This window comes from Balaenoptera ricei, chromosome 8, assembly GCF_028023285.1.
Source record: "Balaenoptera ricei isolate mBalRic1 chromosome 8, mBalRic1.hap2, whole genome shotgun sequence".
NCBI lineage: Eukaryota > Metazoa > Chordata > Mammalia > Artiodactyla > Balaenopteridae > Balaenoptera > Balaenoptera ricei.
In genome coordinates, this window is record NC_082646.1 from 19,427,633 (window position 1) to 19,449,685 (window position 22,053).

Below are 22,053 nucleotides of genomic sequence, written 5' to 3' on the forward strand. Positions count from 1 at the left end.
AATATATTCAGTCACTTCTTATTAGGTATTCACTTTGTTTCTGGTTTTTGCCACAACAAACATTGTAGCAATACAAATTATTATGTGTAACTCTATGCATATTAGTGCTTTTTATTTCTATTGGAGTGGTTTCTGGGGCAAATAAATATGATTCAGCCAACATCCTGATTCTGCATCTTCCTGGCCATAACAAGGACAGAAGCTCCCGTGGCAGTCCAATAATCTATGGCATGGTTTTAGGAATTGGACCTAGAATTTCAGCCTAATGTTTATCTCCTGAGCCCTACCAATGTGTTTCTGAGCAAAGTATATATGCTTTAATAAATCCTTTTCTATTTGAACCACCTAGAGAGGATTATATTGCATACAACTAAAAATCCTAGCTGATCTAATGTATTTTAAATTTTAATAAAGGACAGTAAAAATATTTTGAATAAAATACTGCTCATATTCAAGATGATGACACTCTCCTGTCCTTGGTAGAGAGATGGCTTTGGGTTCCTTTTCTAGAAAAGATAAAAGATGAGTACAAATCTACTAATTTGTTTAGCAGGAATTAACATTGCATGTCTTACATTTCAACTGGAAAGATCTGCTTATCTTTCATAAGCAGCGCTACTGGGCAGTAGATGGCCCAACTCCACGGGGCTTCCTCTTCCTTTGTAAGTGTGAGAACTCTCAGAGAGAAATGCCAGACCCTCCTCATTCCTCCTCTCTTTTGCAGCCAGGTACATTGATCTCCACTTGTTGGTTGGTTGCTTTTTGGTACAAATGGAAGGAGAAGAGAGACGGAGTCATTGTTTTCTAAAACCACTCATATGGCTGATCTTATTCAATAGCCACCAGAAAGATTTATTTGAATACTTTTGTCCACCACACTCCGCCCCCCACCTTTTCTTTTTTGTATTCTTCCTGAAACTTTCACACTTAAAAATAATCATTTGAGGATGGGAATAAAAACCAAGTCACATAATGCATCTATTTAAATCATTTATTTCAACACAGGCATTGTTTCAAATTTGTACCTTGTCTTGTAACACATTTCATATCTAGAGAACAGGTTTGAGAACAAGTACATAAAAGGATTATTTGACAACATTTTAAACAAAAGTGCTTAAGGCTTATTACATGTTTCAGAAACACAGAAGTGCCAGTCACAAAGAGCCTCAAAGTAAAATATTTACATATTTACACTGTACATTTAAATGGGTTATTCTGAAGCATTATTACTATTATTAACAATAAACTCTTAGCCATAAGGCCTCTTTAACCCTCTGGCATTCAATGGAGTATATTACTTTTATGGAGGTGTGGATATTCCAGTTTGATACCTAGCTTTACCATAATGTAAGTGGACTTTATTTCACCACCTCAAGTACAGGCACACATGTACCTTCTACACAAAGCAGCTCTTATTAGCCTATCATCAGCCAAAACCTTGTTAGTAGCAGTTGGAGTTTTATTAACAGCGATGTATTTACAATAAAAGGGGGTAAATTATTTAGAGGGAAGTCTCTAAAAATTAAAATAATCTCATTAAGTCCTATTTTAAATGGACTTTACATGTAAAATTTATGGCTATAGAAGTCTATTATTTAAACAAGTTAATAATTTACCAGGTACTTATTAGTATTGATTCCCTCATTATTTACTCCATTTATGTGACTATTTACTTTAATCATGATTATATATTTTAGAAAACGAGTTATGAGTATAAAAATGACTATTATAAATTACTACAGCTATACCAAAAATGAATATTAAAAAGCAGTTTGTATGTTAAAATACATAGACATCTGCTATACTTCTTTAACGAAGTGTTTTATAAAGGTATAAAATTATAGAAGGTGCTATTTTCATGAATTTTCTGTTTGCTTGATTTTTGAGCCAGACCAACAAGCAAACATTACCAATAGTGCAAGTGAGCATTGGCCATCAATGACCTTTGAATTCAGATGGTAGATTCTAGTACAGAGAATCAGGGTCCCGAAGTAGTTGTTTAGCCTGATCTTAACTTACCTGTTGATATAGGCTAAATTCAGTGAAAAATAAGCTAACTTCATCTCACCTTTTGTAACATATGTGTAGACTCAGAATATTTACCAAAATAGATTGGTAAATGATCATTTAAAAAACCAAGAATCTTAATATTAAAATATTAACTGCAAATATTTTAAAATTAAATAGAAAACATAGGTCATGGTTTATGAATTTTATTTAAATAATCAGATAAATAGAAAAAGGAAGGTAGAATTTACAAACATACATGAAACAAAGAATAAACTGTTATTTATTCTTCACCATACAAATTTGAATGGAAATGTTTAGAACAGTTGATTTAGAATTCTACTATCAGTCTCTTTGAGGTCAGGATTGGCCAGAGCTTGAAGTTTAAGACAATTTATAGATTGAAGAAATAGCTTTCATGTAATTACCTCATTTTCCTTAGTTTTGAGTTTCATGGGAACAATGAAAACTAGCTCTGGCATTTTGCTTCTAGGCAAGGCAATGGTTAGGAGGATAATAATTATATAGTCCTTTCTTGCATTGCTATCAGTTCCAAATTTCTGTATACTTCCCCAACACCTACCATTATCCTTAATTTATATGGATGAAATAGACTAGGTGAGAAAAATGGAAACTAAAATGAGGCCAGGAAGCAAATATAAACCAAACAAGATGAAATCCATTCATGTTGACCCTCACAGTACTAAGATCCAGGATGGCATGATTTCTGTAGTTCTAGCAGATTAGCTTCACTGCCACCTATTTATTGGTCTTTACGCTGATTAGGAGGAGAGAAAACCCCAAAAGTTCCACATGGCAAATAAAGAGTTAGGAAAACCAAGTTATCAGTGGGTGTGACAAGTTATTTAGTCTAGATAAATTATTGAAGGAATCATAGTGACGAACCCTTAGAAGCTCTGCCTTCTAATTTCCAAGGGTTTGGTAAATGATCTGGCAAAGAAGCCTGTGAACCCCAAGGTGTCAGATCTGACTTGGTAGTACTTTAGGGACTTGACCAAGGCTACCACTTGCAACTAAAATGTCTCACATGGAAAAAAGTGTTCTATCCTGCAAATAAAGAAAATTTTTAAATGGATGGTTCTGGAGAAATGGAAAAAAAAAGGAACAGTTGCTGAGAGAGCTGCAGTAAGGATGTCAGTCTCATGAAGGGATGTCTGCTTATCTCTACCCCTCAGTTATGTTCCCTTCCTAAGCAGAAATTTTGTGGCTAAGCCAGCCTCTGTACCATCCTAGAAACTATTTCAAAGGAATTCCTAGGAGTACTAACGTTCTTTGGCTTACTAGGGATTCACCTCTTCACCTATTATCTCAACAAGCACTTCAAATATGTGTCTCCCTGGCTCCACTATGGATAAAACAGGATGTCCTTATAGAAATCCCCTTATCTTTGTTCAAAAGAAAAAAAAACCCCAAAACCCAAACTCTAAACCTCCTAAATGTTGATGAGTCAGACAGGATAATAATACTTACTCCATTGTTATCACCCTACATTTTATTTAATGCCATGAATATAAGGCATGGAAGAGGCAAGACAGAGTTTTGCTGTTGTGCTGGGATATTAAATTTGTAAATCACCGTGAAAGGTATAAGAAAGTTAGGGGGAAAATAGAGCAGAAAACCAAAACTGGACAGTGAATTAGAGATTAAGTTTGGGCTGAGTGGCAGCAGGCCAAGGATATATACAGAGGAAGAAAACAGCAGAGAATCCCTCTAAACAAGAATTCATTGCTCTAGAATTCAGGAAGTCTATATATAGGGTGTGGAGGGGGAAAAAAAGAGAATTTGGATTATTTCAGAGCAGGAACTGCCCAGACTAGATTTTTTTTTCTAATATCTGTCCTTTCCGTAGACATACATATTTGCACTTTATTTACATTACAAACTTTTGGTGAAAAGGTTATACATTTTATAGAAAAAGCCTCACAGTTCTGACTCTTTGTCATTTTCATCCAGGTAGTATTCGTCATCCGTGGTTGTGTCTGTGTCACAATCCGAGTCTACTGGATCATCTTCATAGATATTAAGTGGTGCACTTAGAGATAAGCCACCTTCTGGCATCTGATTACTAGGAGAATTAGAACTTGATGACTCTGTTGGGTTAGCAGTGTTAACTACATCATCTTTCAGGAAGCCAGGGTTCTTAAGAAAACTTGGTTTCCATAATCTTCCTTGTGTGAGTGACCTCTTTACATTCGCCAAGAAAGCCAGTTGTTGTTCTTTCCCAAATATCCCATAGTCAATAGGTCTGGATATAGATGTTGCAGACCTAGGACCCATTTTTGGCCTGCTGTTGTACAAAGCCCAACTTTCATTTTCATCACAGGAGGGAAGTTCAGAAAAAGATTTGAATCTTCGACTGTACCCACTGTTGTTAGAGAATTCATTCCCAAGGGTCCGTTGACTCAGGGCATTGTCAATAGAAGTACTTTCAGAAAAATGACGCTCTCTGACTTTTGGAGGGTGACTTTTTTGTAGTAGAGCACGGTGCACATTGATGCTTTTTAAACTCTTTAAACAATAGGGGTGTGGCTCAGGTTCCCACTCCAGAGATGAAGCACTCCTTTGTTGTTGCTGAAAACTGGCCAGTGGCATGCTTACTGTAGATTTCTCTGCAGGCTCCAATTGAAAAGGAGGGTTCAGCCCCCTCCGATGGTCAGGGAAGTCTGCTTCCCTGAGGCTGATCAATGAGGGTTGGGCCAGGGCTTCTGACTCTCTTTCCAAAATCTGAGCTACTGTCACATCCTTAGAATTCTCATACTTTAGTTGTGATTCTGAGATTTTTTTAAACTCGTTTTGATATGGCTGTGAAATGTTGTTAGACTTCTGATTGCTTAAGTGTGTAGAAGTTTCTCTGTTGGTTACTGCAGTAACCTGGAGAGGGTCCTCGGATTTCTCCACATTTACTCCATCATTACTTAACCTGCTTTCATCTGTGGACTCTGTGGACTTTAAAGTAGGCACAGGGGAGTGTGGGTTGCACTCTGGTGTGCCAAGGGATAAGGTGCTAAAGCCAGAACTGTTCCCACTTTGAGGAAAGATAGTTACATGTCTTCTGGGGTATAAATCTTCAGCTGGAAATTTTCTGCTTGCTTTGGACATAACTGCCAATCTGTGTTTAACTGAAGATCTGTTTTTCCCTTTTTCTAGGTCATCCAAGCTTTTTTTACTTTTATTACTTCCTTCAGGAAGTGAAGGTTGATTCCATGCCAACTCCTGCATCTCATCTTTAGCCTTGCTCTCTGTCATATTTACCTCCTGACTTCTTTGAGGTAGTTCTCTGGGTTCAGACTGCAAACTGTCTAAATCTTGTTCACTTGAACAAGTCTTCTCATCAAGCTGTAGTTTATGCAAGGCTGGAGTAAGAGCAAAGACTTGGCTTTCTGAGTCAGAAAGTGGTTTATCAGGGTTTTTTGGGAAATCTTTTCTAATTTCCCCTCTTACTTCCCCAGGCTGCAATCCATTGGAGCTATCATCTATAGCTATGCCTGTTATATCTTTCTGAAGACTTCCAGTAGCTGTAATGGCTATAGCACTACTTGTACACTCCCCAGAACTTCTAATGATTTGGGAATTTTCAACATTCTCTTCTGAATTGGCTGGGAGGTTAGAAAAATCACTGTTACCTGATTTAATGGATTGCTGACAATTTTCAGATTTCTCTCTTGTAACTTTTTTTTCCTGAAGCATTGGTGAAGTATACAGGGTTTCACTTCGCAATTTTTTCCCTTTCTCTTTTTCACTTTGTGAATCACATAAAGGTGTTTTAGCTAAGTTGTGTGGGGAAATCTCTCTAGATTTAGGTTCTCCTTTATGAAGAGAAACATCTGCTTCAATAGAAGCAACTTCCTGTAATGTAGGTTCTGAGGACCCAAAACTCGGTAATTGTAAACCAGTCATATTTTCAGTGGTGTGAGAAAGATGGCTGTTCTCCTGAGCAGAGCTGACCTGCATCTTTAGATCTTTAGATGAAGGTGTTCCTGACTGCTCTTGTGTAGAACAATTTACTTTGTCTTTTTCTAAAGCATTAGGAGATGTTTTAGTCCCCACTTTAGTTGATTCTGTAAGTGAATCGATATTTTGTGTATACTTTTGAAGAAGGTTACAGAATTTTTTGCTGTGTTTCCTTGGTAGAGTATAATATATTGAAATCACCTCAAGACATTTCACATTATCTTCATCACCAGAAACAGAAAACATACTAGTAGTCTTAAATTTATGTAATGTTTTCCCACTTTCTTTGCCTGACAAATCTGCAGAAAAAGGTAAAGGGTGTTCATTTGGATGGGAAAACATACCTGTCCTGGAGGCAGAAATTCTACCATTCTTTTCAGTGCATTCTTGAAAGTATTCCTTCTGGTGGTGTCTGTTGCTTAAAGAACACTCCCGAACAGATGAGTCACTTCCCAGAGGGTTAATGAGTCTCTCCCAAGGCTTTACTGTTATAGTAGAAGCATCTGTACCTGAGACTAAACCTTCTTCTCTTTCATCTCTTCCAGTTGAGGCATATGGCACCCCTGAGGGACATGACACAGCCCTCTTGATGAGGACTTGAAGTGGTCCTTTTCTAACAGAAGCAGATCCAATGTTTGTCATATTTGTCATCCCCTCTGTGGCTTCAGGTGGTACTGAGACTGAGTCTGAAACTACTCTGGAACATTTGCTCTCTGACTCACAAGAACTGGGACTGAATTTGTTTGATGTGTACTTCCCTACTGGATCTTCCACATCATTTTTGATTTGGAATGCAAGTGGCTCATTCCTAAACGAAGAAGGCATTATCTTACTTTCAGACTTCCTGTTATTGATGAGAAAACTAGCTGATTTTCTTGGTAAGGTACAGTAAATTGTGTGAAGCTCAGGAGGCTTGGAATTGCTTTCAGTTCCCTCAATGAGGTTACTGCTGTCACTTGTAGGTATTGATCTACTTTCCGTTTTGCTTAATTTTTCGGTATAGGATATACGTCGTCTTATTTTTCCTTTTCCCTTTCCATCCCTGAAAGGAGGATGTGAATGGCATTTGACAACATCACCCACTTCATTATGTACACGCATACAATAAACATTACTCTTTTGGTTTTCTGAGTGGCTTAGGGAAAATTGACTATTTTGGTTCTTGCAATCATTGTCTTTTTCTTCTCTTTCTCCCAGAGACAGATCTTTGCTTGAAGGACATTTCCAGGAGAACCCTGTAGGAGAAGGAATCACCAGAGCATCAAGGCAAGAATCATTTGATGGTGAGGAATCTGGTAGTGTACCTGATGACAGATCTAAAGAATCACATGGCATATTGTGGTCGGCAGGTGGCTTGCTACAGTTGGTAGAATAAGTTGTGGTACATTGTTCTTCCTTGGTATCTAAAACAGCAGGCTTTTCTGGAGACTGTACATTTTGATTATCAGTACGTTCAGGACTCCCGTGGTTATTTTTAATAATGCTTGAAATATCTTTATTTCTTTCTGTTAATTCCTGGTGACAACCTTCATTTGGGCTGAGAAAAGGTGATGTTGTTCTGCTTTCCTGAATGAAAGGAAGGGAAGTTGCTGAGCCAAGTTTTCTGTTCCCAGTATAACTCTTATCTTTTTTTAGTTCATTGGCTTTATGAATTTTGGAGATATCTCTCCTGGAAATGACTCCAGGCAAACTTTTTGAACTTATTGTCATAGATGCATTAAAAACAAATCTGTTGCTCTTGGCTGAGTCCTGGGAGAGGAGGTTTTGAAAATCAGGTAAAGGGTTAGAAATTACAGTCTGTGAAACAAGTTGGGGTATTTCACCTGTCATGTTTGTCTGGTCTATCTTGTTTAGTTGTTTGTCTTTTTCCAAAACAGTTCCATTCAAGTCTTTCTCATTATTCACTTCTGTGACCAAGATATTGGGTTGGCTTTCAGTCAGAGATGGAGAATCAACTGAATCACTGTTGGTCCCAGTGATTTCTGTATAGTTTCTGTTTGGAAGAGAAGCAGGCTTAATTTTCTGCAAAGTGACTGTGGGATTCTGAAAGCTGGGACTCTGAGGATTCCCTCTGTCATCAGGAATCTGTGGGAAGGTAGTTTTGAATGAGGATGCTAGAGTTTGAGCAATTCCAAATGGGTAAGGTTCTCTGTTTATATGTAGTTCCATAGGAGAACTGTCCTGTAGACATTCTAACCCACCAGATTTGATGTGATAGCTTGAACCAGACATGGAGCAAACATGTGGTGCGCTGAAATGAGTAGACTGGTTCCTATTAACTTGTGACACCTCCATGCTCTCCAGTGTGGATGCCTGAGAATCAAACTGTGAGGGATGTGGCTTCTCTTGGTTTCTGGAAATATTTGTTCTGTACCTAGGAGAAAATGGTCCCCAGTGTTGAGAAGGAACACTATGACCATGACCAGATAAAAATGCACTATTTGCTTCAGTGGAGATCATTTCAAAATCTCTGTCAGAAGAAGTGAATGGTTTCCTGTTTTGATGAAAGTCAGACCAGGAAGAATGTTCTTCCTGTTGGCCCCAAAAAGGACTTTGTCCAAATCTCTGTTCCCTGCTCCATCCAAAGGTATTGCTAAGGAAAGACCTAGGAAATGGGTTATCTTCATGGTAGAACGGCATATTCTCTGAGTTCTCAAATGGGTCAGGACTCATTGCATTATTCATGGGGGCATTTAAATCAACACTTTGGGAAACACTCTGTGAATGGTAAAATTCATATCTCCTATCCTCCTGAAAACACCTGGGATACATATACTGGTCAGCAGGGTCAACTTCCATTGGTGATGGTGTCCTCAGGAACTCTTCCTGGTTCTGCCTATCTCTAGAGGAATCTGATCTATTCCATATGATAGATGATAAAGGAGTTCTTTTTGGGCTCTGTTGGTGGCTTGGTGGTATAAATCCAGTATTGTTCTGAGTTGTGGCTGAAAAAGGTAAGCTTCTTGCTGTGAAATACCCTGTAGCTGGTGAGGCTGATCGTTGTCTGCTGTCAAAATACAGAGAAGTACAACCAAAAATATTCTTTTGCACATTATCTTCTTTTAAGACTCTGGGTTCCCGTGTCTTGTACATATCACAGATTGTCCTTGTTCTAGGAGAAAAGGTTTTAAAACCTTCCTTAGGGGTCCCTGGTCTTAAGATGTCATAGATAGACATATTAGAAGTTTCATTACAGCAATTTTTGTGCCTTGCTGTGATATTACGGTGTTTATTCCCACTGGAGTAAAAACGACTGAACTGTGTTCTTGATCCATAGTTGAGAGGTGTTCTGGAATTCGATGAGCTTGGAGACTGTTCCTGAGCCAGTTTTCCATCCAAATCATCTAAAACTTAAAGGAGAATATGCATCATTTTTTTGCATAAGATTTTACAGTCTAATAATATTTTGAGTTGTTGAAGGCCCCGCTTGAAGAAACATAATCCCGTATAATTTTTAGATCATATCACCATAAATGTTATGACATTAATTTTGATTATGTCTTTAAGATAGTTTGACTTTTACAAGCCTGTAATGGAAGTTTCTTTTTCATTTTCACACTTTTTCAAATCACACATTTTCAAAGTTGACCTTCAAAAATGCCTTAAGAACATAAAAGCCACATTTTTTTCCCCTAACAGTAAATTTTAATCATGGTTTCTAGTGAATCTTTTGTGTCACTAGGTAGCTATAATGTTTCCAATTATGTTTACCTCAGGGGATTGTAAAAGATATGAAAGTCTGTAAATAACATGTGAGTTCTTAGTTGTACTTAGTTGCACATTACTGCCAAAAGTTTAGCACCCAATTTATTAACATACTTATTTGGATGGATTTGAGCAATATATAAAATTTTAAGTTCTATAAAATTTTGTTAAGTGATATGCTAATGGTAGATTGCTTTTCCTGGAAAAATTATGGCCCATTAGCACTCATAACATATAACACTTTCTATGTGTCTGTCAGGTACAGTTCTAAGCACTAAATAGATTAACTCATTAAATCCTCATATAACCTTGTAAGTTTGGTACTGTTACTATTCTCATTTTATAAAGAGGAAACTGAGGCACGAAGAGATTAAGTTGCCTAGGTGACACAAGCTAGTAAGTGGATCCAGGCAGCCTGTCTCCTGAGTCCACACACGCAACCACTGTGCCATAAAAGTTCACTTTTCATTTTTTCTTTTAATGAACTAAAGATGATTTCACTATGAGCTCATAATGTTACAAGGATGTGAAGTTGCTGTTGGCAAACAATGTTTACTTTTCTCTCAGTAAGAAGGCCAGAGAGTGGTGTCTAAGTCAGGCCCCAGTGACCTCCCTGTAATTCTGAGGACCTGGGCCAACCCAAGACCCAGGGCTCATGCTTACTAGGACCACAGTCTCTGTGATCTCAGAAAAGTCACAGGATATTTTCAGCTGATTGGTATTTCCTTGAACTGTTTATTGAATCATATTCAACATCTTTTCCTCAATAAAAACCTGTTAGAATTTAAATAGAATCCTTATCTTTTAAGCTTTTAAGATGCTCTAAGACCCACCTTGTAATAGATATATTTTATCATATTCATGTTACAATAAATATGAGTAGATTGTGTATTTTTTGAAGAAATGTTCATTAAAAAAATAAAATCTGACATGAGAAATAAGTTATGGGATTATTTAAATTGCTGAAGAACTTTTTGGTTTACAGAAATCTATCCTTCTGAGTTACATAAAATGGTGCACTCTCTTTGGTTACTTAAAATTATTTGTCATTAAAAATTGTAATTTTAACTCTTCAATGACAGGGAAAGTGAGGTATATCGGTATCTGAGTGAATGTACGTGAGACGTACTTATAATATACCAATTATGTTAGGTCAGGTGCTGAAGGGGTTTTTGATATCTGCTCTGAATTTTCCATACGCTACTTTATTTGTAAGTTGGTACTATTAAGTTCGCATAGCCAGCAAAAGAACTAGTCTTGAGCATTAAAGATCTGTAACTAAGGAATTCTTCAGGGAAAACATTCATCAATGTTTTAATGAAAAAAGTTATTTTTCTCCTGTCCCTGAAATAATTTATTTCCTACATCCACAAATAAAATAATCAAGCAATGCCAAAATATAAGGCAGGGCAAAAAGAAAAGAAAACTACATAAGTCTGTCTTTAAAGCAAATTATAATGAAATCTGTTGATTTCTGTTCTCCCTTTCAAGCTGTTCATAGTTTTTTCTTCCTCCTTAAATAAAGTCTTTTGCTGACTACAAAAGCAATATATGGTAAATACAGGAAAGTATAAGAAAAGACATAAAATCACCTGGAGTCCTACTTCCCAGAGATAACCACTCTTAACATCAGTATCACAGGATTTTAAATTATTCAAAGTCACTTTGATTCCCAAATTAATACTGCTATTTGACTCACTACTCTTGAGGTCAAAAAAATTCCTGTTCTGCTTCTCCTTTTTATTTTCAGAGAGGTCAAGTCATTTTTTTTTTTCACTTCATAAAAAGTAGTTCTCCTCTACTAGCAAAACCTTTGTTTTGGAACAGAAGTTTTCCTCTGGGTCTCTTTTCTCTGAAGCAAGTTCTCTGCCAGTAACCATCTTACTGAAAGGAGTTAACCAACCAGCTGGATGTCTCTCAATGACCACACCACCTGTCCTAACTATAGGGCTGAGGTGACATCATTGCCCTTGCAAATTGAATTTAGTTCCTCAAGGTGAAGCTAGTGAATGATTTCAGACTTCACTTTTCAAATGGCTAGGCTTATTTTATATAGAATAAACTATGTCAAGGTGAGCTATGCTTGTATAATAAGGTCCATGTGTATATAGTACTTTTGGAACCTGTTTTAGTCTTTATTGTTATCTATTGTACAAGGTTAATTGTTTAACAACAATCAGATTTCATCACAGTGCATTTAGGTCCTAATCAGGAACAATAAAAGTCTATTAAGGACAGTAAACTTTATAGATATATTTCCTAAAGACATATTTTTCCTTTTTACCTGAGTTTAAATATTAAACATTATTACCATTCCATAGATTTATCAGGCCCTGATCCAAGAATATTTGCTTAGATTATATTTAAATATAAGATTCTTTAGGGACTTCCCTGGTGGCACAGTGGTTAGGAATCTGCCTGCCAAGGCAGGGCACAAGGGTTCGAGCCCTGGCCTGAGAAGATCCCACATGCCGCGGAGCAACTAAGCCCATGCGCCACAACTACTGAGCCTGTGCTCTAGAGCCCGCGAGCCACAGCTACTGAAGCCCGCACGCCTAGAGCCCGTACTCCGCAACAAGAGAAGCCACCGCGATGAGAAGCCCGCGCACCGCAACGAAGAGTAGCCCCCGCTCACCGCAACTAGAGAAAGCGTGCACAGAGCAACAAAGACCCAACACAGCAAAAAATAAATAAATTAATTAATTAATTTAAAAAAAAAGATTCTTTAATATTTGTGTTGATAGCATGTAACCACATCCTCTTCAGGTAAGGTAAACAAGAGAGACTTCAAAAATAAAGTACAGGGTTTGATACATTTTGAGCACTTTAATACAGACTGTAATTATTATTTGCTTTCCTTTAGTACTGGGAATTCCAAAGGCAATTCAATGCATAGACTTACCTTGGAAAAACTCATCCTCTATCAGTGAAACATCCCACGGAGGCATGCTACTTCCCTCCCTCATGCCTGCTGGCTTGGGGACAAATGCACTGTCAATGGGTTGATTTTCCAGAGGTGAATTGTATATTTTTGACTGCTAATTTTAAAATAGAAAATGTAATATTATTTACGGACCTTCCCCAGCCAACATGTTCCCACAAAAATGTCCCAAGCTTCAAAGTCCTAGTCTAAGGACAGCAAATAAATTTTCCTAACATTTATTTCTCTAGTTGTAATGTTTTGTTGTTTTTGCAGTTTGCAAGTGATCACAAAATTCTCCATACCTACATTAATTCCTTTTAGTATGAGCCTTTCCCTGCAAAAGATTCCTACAAATTTACATAGCACTACAAAAATCTTAAGGAGGTTCCTGGAAAATAAGAAAGAAATTGACCTCTCTTGAGTGGAGAATGTTGTCTCTCTGGCCCCAGTGGCTGTAATTTTAGATTTCTTAACACTGTACCTATTTTCTCTCAAGACGCGGTTAGCTGAAACTTGCGGTAGATCTTAAGATTTGTAAACTTGATGGATTTAGGGAAAAAAAGTATTTCTATCCACGGAAATCATGTAGAATGGTAGAACCTCCCAGATACACATAAGGAACTGATTAATCATTCTGAAAAAAAAGCGCTGAAAAGCATGACCTTATAATTTTTTTTAAACCTTTGCTAGTTTTATAGGATTTAGGAGAATGATGTAGAGTTCTTTACTAGCAAATTTTATCTTGATTTCATTAAATCCATCACTGCTCTACTTTTAAGTTTTAATTTGTCTTTATAACCTTGGGGAATTATCCACTCCCACACCTCCACTTCCTTTTGCCAAAACTCCATTTGCATTTCCTCTGTCAAACTGGCTCTGCCACTCATGACTCCACTTTAACTCATCCTGCCTGCACCCCTGCACAAGGCCACTTCCCATTCCAATTGCTTTATTTTCAGTTCACTTTCTACCCAGTCCTTGCCGTTTGAATCCTTCTCTTCCCCAATTTTTCTCTTTTCATTTGATGTTCACTATCACATTTAATCTCATCTTGAATGCTTAAGGCCAAATCTCTAATCTTCCTAAAGTGCTAGCTTTTTAACTTCTCCAACACAGGTCTGTCCAATTCTAAAGCCTAGGTTCTCTTAATCCTTGCATTCATCATAATCTAGCATTTTTATACCTGTTTTCTTTCTCAGGATCTAGGTCAGTTATGTCTTACAGAAGCCCTGCCCAAATTTCATTGACTTGTCATTTTCAGTTCTATGGGCAAGCCATAATTGAATACATACAGAGGAGATTTAGTAATAAGAAAAATAATCCAATGATAATTTATTGGCTATTGGATATAATTTAACACACTTATGTTAAATTCAGAAGTAAACAAATATTAGAAGCACAATATAACTATAGGGATATACCAATTGGAGGTAATAAAACTAGAAACTAATCATTTGAAAAATCAGATCAGTTACAGTTACACTTTTCTCTCTACAGTGCATCGAGGTGTTCTCTTTCGTGTCCTTGTCTTACCTACTGTCTCTCCAAGTCTTTACTTGTGCTACTAACAATTAGCCATGAACCTTATAAGCCCATTCTCCCCAAACCTGCAGTTTTGGTACTTGGTGCAGAGTAGATACATTTAAGAGAATAGTAAGCATCATTGTCTCCCAACCATTTTAACATTCAAATAAACTTCAGATTTCCTCTATGTAGACCAGAGTACATTCTTTTTGGCCTCCTGGATCACATTCCTTTATAATGAATTTATAATGAAATGAAAAGTACATGAACTGAACACTCAGGTGAAGAGATGAACCTCTCTAAGCGGGAAGGATTTCTACCAAGAGACCGTGAATATAACATCCTTTGGTTATATTTCTGCACAGATCTTCTGCTTCAAGGCCACCCCTATTCACCTAACATATTAAGGATGTTTCCAACACATGGAGATATTATATGGCTAAGAGAGGTATATCCTTCTGCGGCTCTGAGCACACACAGATCCTCAGTCAGGGGTCAGTCTTGGACTCCGAATCTTCCTCCAAAGAATATTCTGTGCCATAACGTTATCATAAAAGATGAAGCCTATTTCCCATACCTGGCCTAGAGGATGAGGCCCAAACACCTCCGTGCAGCAAAATAGTATCAAAATCCTTTTCCAATTTTTGATTTAAGCCTTTCTTCCCCAAATAGCTTTAATTCCCATGCTCCAAGCTCCCTACACACAGTCCTCTAAAATGCTGTGCACTTCTTCTGAGGACTCCGTGTCTCTGCTCATGATCTTCGCTCTTCCTCCCCTTCTTCTGGAAAATATCAGCTCATCCTTCGGAGTCCAGTTCCTCTATCACCCTCTCTGTTAGTCCTTCTCCAATTCTTGCAGGAATAATTAATTACCACAGTATCTTTTATGCACCTCTGGTATTATACCTTTTATTTCATATCAAAGTTGTTTACATTCTCTCCACTTTTACTTTATCACTCGACTTCTACCCTTCCTCCCCTACCCTCTCACACATTCTAATCCCCGCTCTGATCTAGGAAACCAGGGATTCACAGACACATGAATAAAACCCTGGAAGTGGACCAAATTCTAAAATAACTAGGAAAGCATAGTATTCTACTTTGTATCCTGAGCACCTTGCATAGCATCAGCATTTAAGAGATTGACTCATATTTACTGAATTCAAAGACGATGCTTCCCACAATAATATTTCCCACTTCTGAACTTCTCCAATACATTTTTGTACACTCTTTTGATACTATCTTATATTTGAACAAAATTACTCATTTATTCAGTTTTCAATATACTTTAAAAATATCTTCTCTCATTTGATCCTTGGAACAAACTTGTGAAATAGGTAGGGATTTTCATTCCCACTTTGCAGATGAAAAAACTGAGTCTCAGTTAAGTACCTTACTCAAGTCACAGGAATAATAAAAGGTGACACTGGCTACTGATACTCATATGGTCTGATCTCTAATCCTATTTTCTCCACTACATTGCTTTGTATTTTTATTTTACTGATGTACATTTCTTCAATTAGGTGGTAAACTCTCTGAAGACAGGAACCTTGCTTTAAACATTCCATACCCTCCACGCACACAGTATGGATTGATTTTCAATATACCAAGGTAGAAAATTACATATATAAGATTTTTAGTGAAGATTATTACAGAAATTGAGACACTGAATATTTACAATATTGACTCAATATAGCATGTCTGAGGTAGGAAAGCATAATCGTTAAGCACATGAATACTGAAGTCCAAATCCTGGTTCTCTCTCTTAAAAGCTGTACAACCTTGGGCAAGTTGCTTAACGTTTCTGTTCTGTACCTTAGTTTCTTTCTTGGAATAATGAAAAAAAAAGACAACAACGCAACAACAATACTCCTCATCTCATAGTGTTGCTGCGAGGATTAAATGAATTAATAGTTGTAAAACACTTTAGAATGGTGTCTAGCACTTAGTAATTCCTCATAGTTAGCCATTACTAGTCTTCTGTGGTTACAGAGAATTTCCTGGAGGACTCCTGCAGGTGCTCGTAGCGTAATGAGTTAGAAAAGTGTCCTACAGGATTAGAGGCCAGAGTCTCAAAATGCTGGCTTTAGGGTCTCAGTTACATTCTTAAACATGGTACACAGAATATGCTGAGCAAAATAAGGCCATTTTTCCAACCCCAATTCACTCTACTGATAACATCTGCAATTCTGACATGATGAGACAAACAAATCTCTGTCACAGAGTAACCTCAGACTATCTGAGAACTTCTAGGGCAGCCAAACCTGTAGAACAGTTGTTGGAACTGAAGCCTAAGCTCACGGATGTTATCAAATGCCTTGATAAAGTCAACAAGTTAATTTTTCAAGGTGTTCTTGAATTTATTCTGCATCTGTTTTCCTCCAAAGGTCAAATCCAGCATTGCACCTTGTGGCTTAAAACCACACGTTCATTTCTTCTTTCAGTTTCTGAGTACTCACGTTGTGCCAGGAAGTGGGGGTACACAGGTGAGCAGGCATAGTCCCAGCCTCAGGGAGCTCACACCAGCCTAGTCTGGTTATGCCACATTGGAGGTATATTTCTAGGGGTACAGAGCTGGCATATCATCTAAGAGCAGACCCAGCCAGAATTTGTTCAGAAATAAGGAGTGACCAAGTGGCCAAGGCCATACAGTTTGTCTGTTCTCAGAGATGGCAGCTACTTTGATTTTGGATTCCTCGCCTTTAAGGAGATGGTTCTCAACTGGGGTCAATTTGCCTCTCATGGAACATTTGGCAATTTCTGGAGATAGTTTTGATTGTCACAATTTAGTGGAGGAGAACTATTGGCATCCTAGAAGATGCCACTAAACATCCCACAGTACACAGGAGAGGCCCCACAACAAAGAATTATTCAGCCCAACATATCAGAAGTGCTCAAGTGGAGAGAAACTCTGAGCTAGAAAATCTCTAAGTTTCTCTTGTCAACCTAAATGAAAGGGTAAACTGAGGCAAGATAGAGAGATGAGTTTATTTAGCAATAGCAGAGGACTTGCAATTTGGGACACACAAACTGTAGCGAGCTGCAGGCAAGTCTGCTGACGGTTTGGGATAGGCTGTGTTTGGGCAGGGAATGTAAAGAGGGGAGAGTTCAATTCGAGTCTGTTAAAACAGACTTATATACACTACCAAATGGAAAATAGATAGCTAGTGGGAAGCAGCCACAGAGCACAGGGAGATCAGCTGGGTGCTTTGTGACCACCTAGAGGGGTGGGATAGGGAGGGTGGGAGGGAGACGCAAGAGGGAGGGGATATGGGGATATATGTATATATGTATAGCTGATTCACTTTGTTATAAAGCAGAAACTAACACACCATTGTAAAGCAATTATACTCCAATAAAGATGTTAAAAACAAACAAACAAATGGAGACCAGCTTTGAAAATTTCCTGAGCAGACAAAACCAGTCCAGTCATACAAACAAAGCTCAATTCAGCTTATTTTGTGAGGCCAACCTGACCCGGGTCATTTTTGTTCATGCCTCTGGAAACCGTAAGCAAAACTTTGCAAGGTTGATAGGAGGCAACCCCTGAGCAATTCCCTGTCATTTAAGAAAATTCCAATATTATTATCAGTTTTCTGTAAATCAGGCATTTATGGGAAATCAGTCTCTCGGTCCTTAAGTTTTGTCTTCCTCAGGGAACATGTGTGAGATTTTCCATTTTATGCAATGTATCCTCTGGTTCCATTTTAGACTGAAATTCACACTTTCTAGCTCTAAAAATTCTGTTTTCTGAAACCCTTTGCTTCTTTTAAGCTGATGTAAATGTATATTTATTTATTTATTTTTGGCTGCATTGAGTCTTCGTTGCTGTGCGCGGGCTTTCTCTAGTTGCGGCGAGCGGGGGTTACTCTTCATTGTGGTGCGTGGGCTTCTCATTGCAGTGGCTTCTCTTTGTTGCAGAGCACGGGGCTCTAGGTGCGTGGGCTTCAGTAGCTGTGGCATGTGGGCTCTAGAGCACAGGCTCAATAGTTGTGGCGCACGGGCTTAGCTGCTCTGCAGCATGTGGGATCTTCCCGGACCAGGGATCAAACCCATGTCCCCTGCATTGGCAGGCAGATTCCTAACCACTGCGCCACCAGGGAAGTCCCTAATGTAAATGTATAAATAGCAGCTTCCTTCTCTCTCTCTCTTTTTAAAAAAATATTTATTTATTTGGCTGCTCTGAGTCTTAGTTGTGGTACATGGGATCTTTTAGTTGTGGCATGCAAACTCTTAGTTGCGCTTCTGTACCTACTTCATAGATTACCTCTGGGGATTAAATGAAGTGACCCATGTCAAGTACCTGGATGATAGCAAGTTCTCCATCAGAATGTAGCAGCTGCTGCTGCTGGCGTCATGGTTGGGGCTCAAACATATAAAGGAGAGAGATAGGGCTCAATGTTATCTAGAAAGAAGTAGCATTACTCTGAAGAAGAAAGGAGGCTCACTTTTGTTTGTGAAGTAAAGACCTCTGTTTATATGCACTCCTCACCAGAATTCTATCCTATGCTTTTTGAAAAAAGAAGAGAGAGAAAGGCAGATATTAGTACTAAGGGCCATCAATTGAGAAATGCCTCTACCTTCCTCCTGCACTCTTAGGTACCTTCCAAAACTCCATCTTTCTTTCATCTCCAAACCATATGAGTTACACAGGAAGACACAAGTGTGTGTAGATCAAAAGTCATGAGAGCAAAAAAGTAAGAAACGGAAAACTTAAAGCTTCTCAATCTTATAAGTATGTGAACACAGAGATAAATTTAAATTTTAAGCCCTTTAAGTGGAGGACCTGTTGGGTCAGTCCCCTCATGTGAACCTGTTCTGTCCAAATGCATCTCACCTATCAGTGGCTTCCTCTTTGAATACAAATGGTGATCTTGCCCAGAATAGGTCTAGTGCAGACCCACACTGGTTTGAAGTTTATTTGGAAATTTTCAAAGCTGGTCTCCATTGATTTTGACAGACTCAAACTGAACTCTCCCCTCTTTACATTCCCTGCCCAAATACAGCCTACCCCAAACCCTCAGCAGACTTGCCTGTAGCTTGCTACAGTTTGCATGCCCCAAATTGCAATTCCTCTGCTATTCCCAAATAAATTCTTCCTCTGTCCAGCATTTTAGGGCTGTACAGGACTGACACGTGGTACAATATCAGAGATGCTAACGATGGCCTCTGTGGACACACAATGGCCTCACTCCTCCTGGCAGAGCCTGCTGTTTGAGTATTTTAGTACCACAGCCAACTGGAAACCGAGCACAGCTGGGAAACTTTGAACTCTGTAGGAGAAATCTAAGTTTCTCAAGGAAATTTCAAACTGCGCCAGTGAGAATTCTATTTAAGTAGGTAGCCAATCAGGAATTACATTAATTCTGAGCTCTTCAGCATAACCTTTAGTTCTTTGGTTACTTACCAAAGCAGTTCCCCTCACAGACACAGGAGGTATGTGGTCGTCACATCTGTGAAAAGAATTTGAAATAACTTCTTTGAAGAAGTGCCTAACTTTTGGAAAATCAATAGCATGTTTGCTAATATATCTTGATATCTTGAGAAGATATATTTCTGATGCTTAGCAGGGAGACATTTCTTAGAGCACTGTTGAAAAATCTTTCAGAAACATTTTCCTATTCTTGCTTAGGATCAATTTTTTTCATCTCTGTCACTCAGGTAGCCAAGAAAAATTACATAATAGTGGATTTGTACTTGAACATAGCATGAAGACTTAATTACAAAAACAGTTATATTTGTTGAGTGTTCACTGTGTGTCAGGCAGTATTCTCATGCTCTATAGGCATGTTATCTCATTTAAATACATCACTCTTGTCAAGTGGATACTATGACAACTCTCATTTTACAGATCAGAGAAGTTAGAAGACACTGTACCCGGTACCTAGTGGCTGAGCTCAGAGCCGGCCACAGGCTGACTGAATCTAGAGCTCTCATTCTTGATCAGTATGGCACACACTTTTCTTGTAAATGGGAAACAGATTTTCTGCTTCTGTACATTTTTATTTTAAAGAGAGAGTTAAGTCAGAACCAGACTCAACGATTCTTAAGGGAATTTTTTAAAAAAGCAAACCTTATAAAGATGACTTCAGGATGCTTATTTTTATAAATATGCCTTATTTATTATGAAATCATCTTGAAGGAGAACAATTATGCTTTTATGTTGCTTCTCTAGAATTCAGTAGAAGGTGAAAAATTTTAAAGACATAGGTCCAAAATTGAGATAAATTTGGATTTTTTAAAATCTATAATCCTATGCCAGGGTGTGCTGCCTGAATTGCAGCTTAAGAGTTAATAGACCATAATGACTCAGAGCTCTTGTATGAAATCAAGTCCTCTCCTTCGCTAAGAGAACAGCAAGATGGAATGAAGAATCAAACAAACTGAGACTCTAGGTCAGATCAATTGAAAGTGGCAAGATGCAGTTTTCCTTCATTCAAACTCCTAGTTGCTTCATGGTTCTTGAAAGTTGAGCATAAGACCTGGGAGGCCAAACAATTTTATATTTAAAAGATACCAACATGTATTTTATAGTTTAGCTCAAAATTTAAACAGAAATTAAAATTAATATGGATTCTTTTCATATTATTCTGAAATACCAGCTCGATACTAATAATATTTAGAAGTTAAAATACTGTTTTTATTCATATGCTTCCTTTTCACACAGCTTTATTGAGGCTGCAAGCCTTCTACACGCTAGGCACTATTCTGAGTGCTTTGGAGGAAATAAATATGCCTGAGATAGAGACCCTGTTCTCTGAGACGCTTTATGATAGGAAAGATTAGATACATAAAGAGGCAAAGTGCAAGCCACAATGTGAAAAGGACAATACAGAGGCTTAGGTAAAGTATGCTGAAAATGCAGAGGGGCCCGTGAGCACTTGCCGAGATGAACCGGGAAGGCAACAGGGAGAGAAGGCGGTGGTTGAACAGGTATGAGAGGAAAAGAACAGCAGGAGCACAAGCCTGAGATGTGAGAGAGTAAGGGAGGCCGGGAACTGGCAAGTAATTCAATTTGCCTGGAGCCAAGAGGAGGTCCAGATTGTGAATATTCTTTCCGGAGCCCTGTGGAGCTGCCGGCTTCATGGTGTCCCTGCTCAGCTCAACACTCTTAACAGCTCGTCAGGCTCCTGGTCTGATTTGGAGTGAAGGGAGCAGGGCCAAGAATCAGTTTCTGAGGGTAGCAGGTGGCACAATTGGGACAGAGTGTCACCGAGTGGGAGGGTGTGCTGTGAGTGGGAGGATGCATGTTCCCTGACAGTGTGCAAGGCCGTGTGGATTTAGGTTGCAGGCAGGGTATAGTGCTCAGGAGGCTTGGAGGCCCAGAGTCTCCATGATCACTTCCAAGCCCGCCTTCAAGTTAATTTATGTTTCTGATATGAAAGGCTTTCACTTGTAGAGTGAATAAAAACAACAGTGCAATCACAAAAGCTATGCTGGTCAAAGTCCTCTGGACTTGGTGATTTCAAGAGATAGAAAGCTATCTCATCTGCATTTGCTTACAAGTCCTACTGAGCCATACCTTAAAGATCTCTCACATATATTCCCACTTCACCAGCTATAGGTAGGGCAGTTTCTCAGCCTTGGTACTACTGGCATTTCTTCAGTGTAGTGGTTTGTCACATGCGTTATATGATGTTTAGCAACATCTCTGACCCCTACCCACTAGATGCCAATAGCACCCACCCTTCAGTTATGAAAAGCAGAAATGTCTTTAGACATGTCAAATGGCTTTCGGGGTGCAAAATTGCCCCTGCTTGAGAACCACTGTGCTAAAGTGATTTTTCTAGAATGAAAATCTCATTATGTCACTTCTCTGTTTAATGAAAAAAAATATGTACAATATGCACATGCACAAACGCATGAAATACACCAAAATAATTAGTGTTTGTCCAGGTCAGTGGGTAGGGGGTGATTTTATC

At 38.4% G+C, this 22,053-nt stretch overlaps 1 protein-coding gene across 5 annotated transcripts in view; it reads right to left on the bottom strand.

Annotated features, from left to right (window-relative positions):
* Positions 1-1,006: 1,006 nt before the first annotated feature.
* The window catches only part of EXPH5 (exophilin 5), a 74,010-nt gene continuing 52,963 nt past the window's right edge, over positions 1,007-22,053 (bottom strand). For 4 of the 5 annotated variants that reach the window (XM_059930398.1, XM_059930396.1, XM_059930397.1 and 1 more), the window contains 3 exons: positions 19,539-19,584; positions 12,587-12,722; positions 1,007-9,329 (listed from right to left, as the gene is read on the bottom strand). In XM_059930398.1, the coding sequence (XP_059786381.1) occupies positions 3,949-9,329; positions 12,587-12,722; positions 19,539-19,584 (5,563 nt within the window). In that variant the 3' untranslated portion in view covers positions 1,007-3,948. The remainder of the gene's footprint in view (positions 9,330-12,586; positions 12,723-19,538; positions 19,585-22,053) is intronic. The other variant, XM_059930400.1, reaches the window with a different exon arrangement.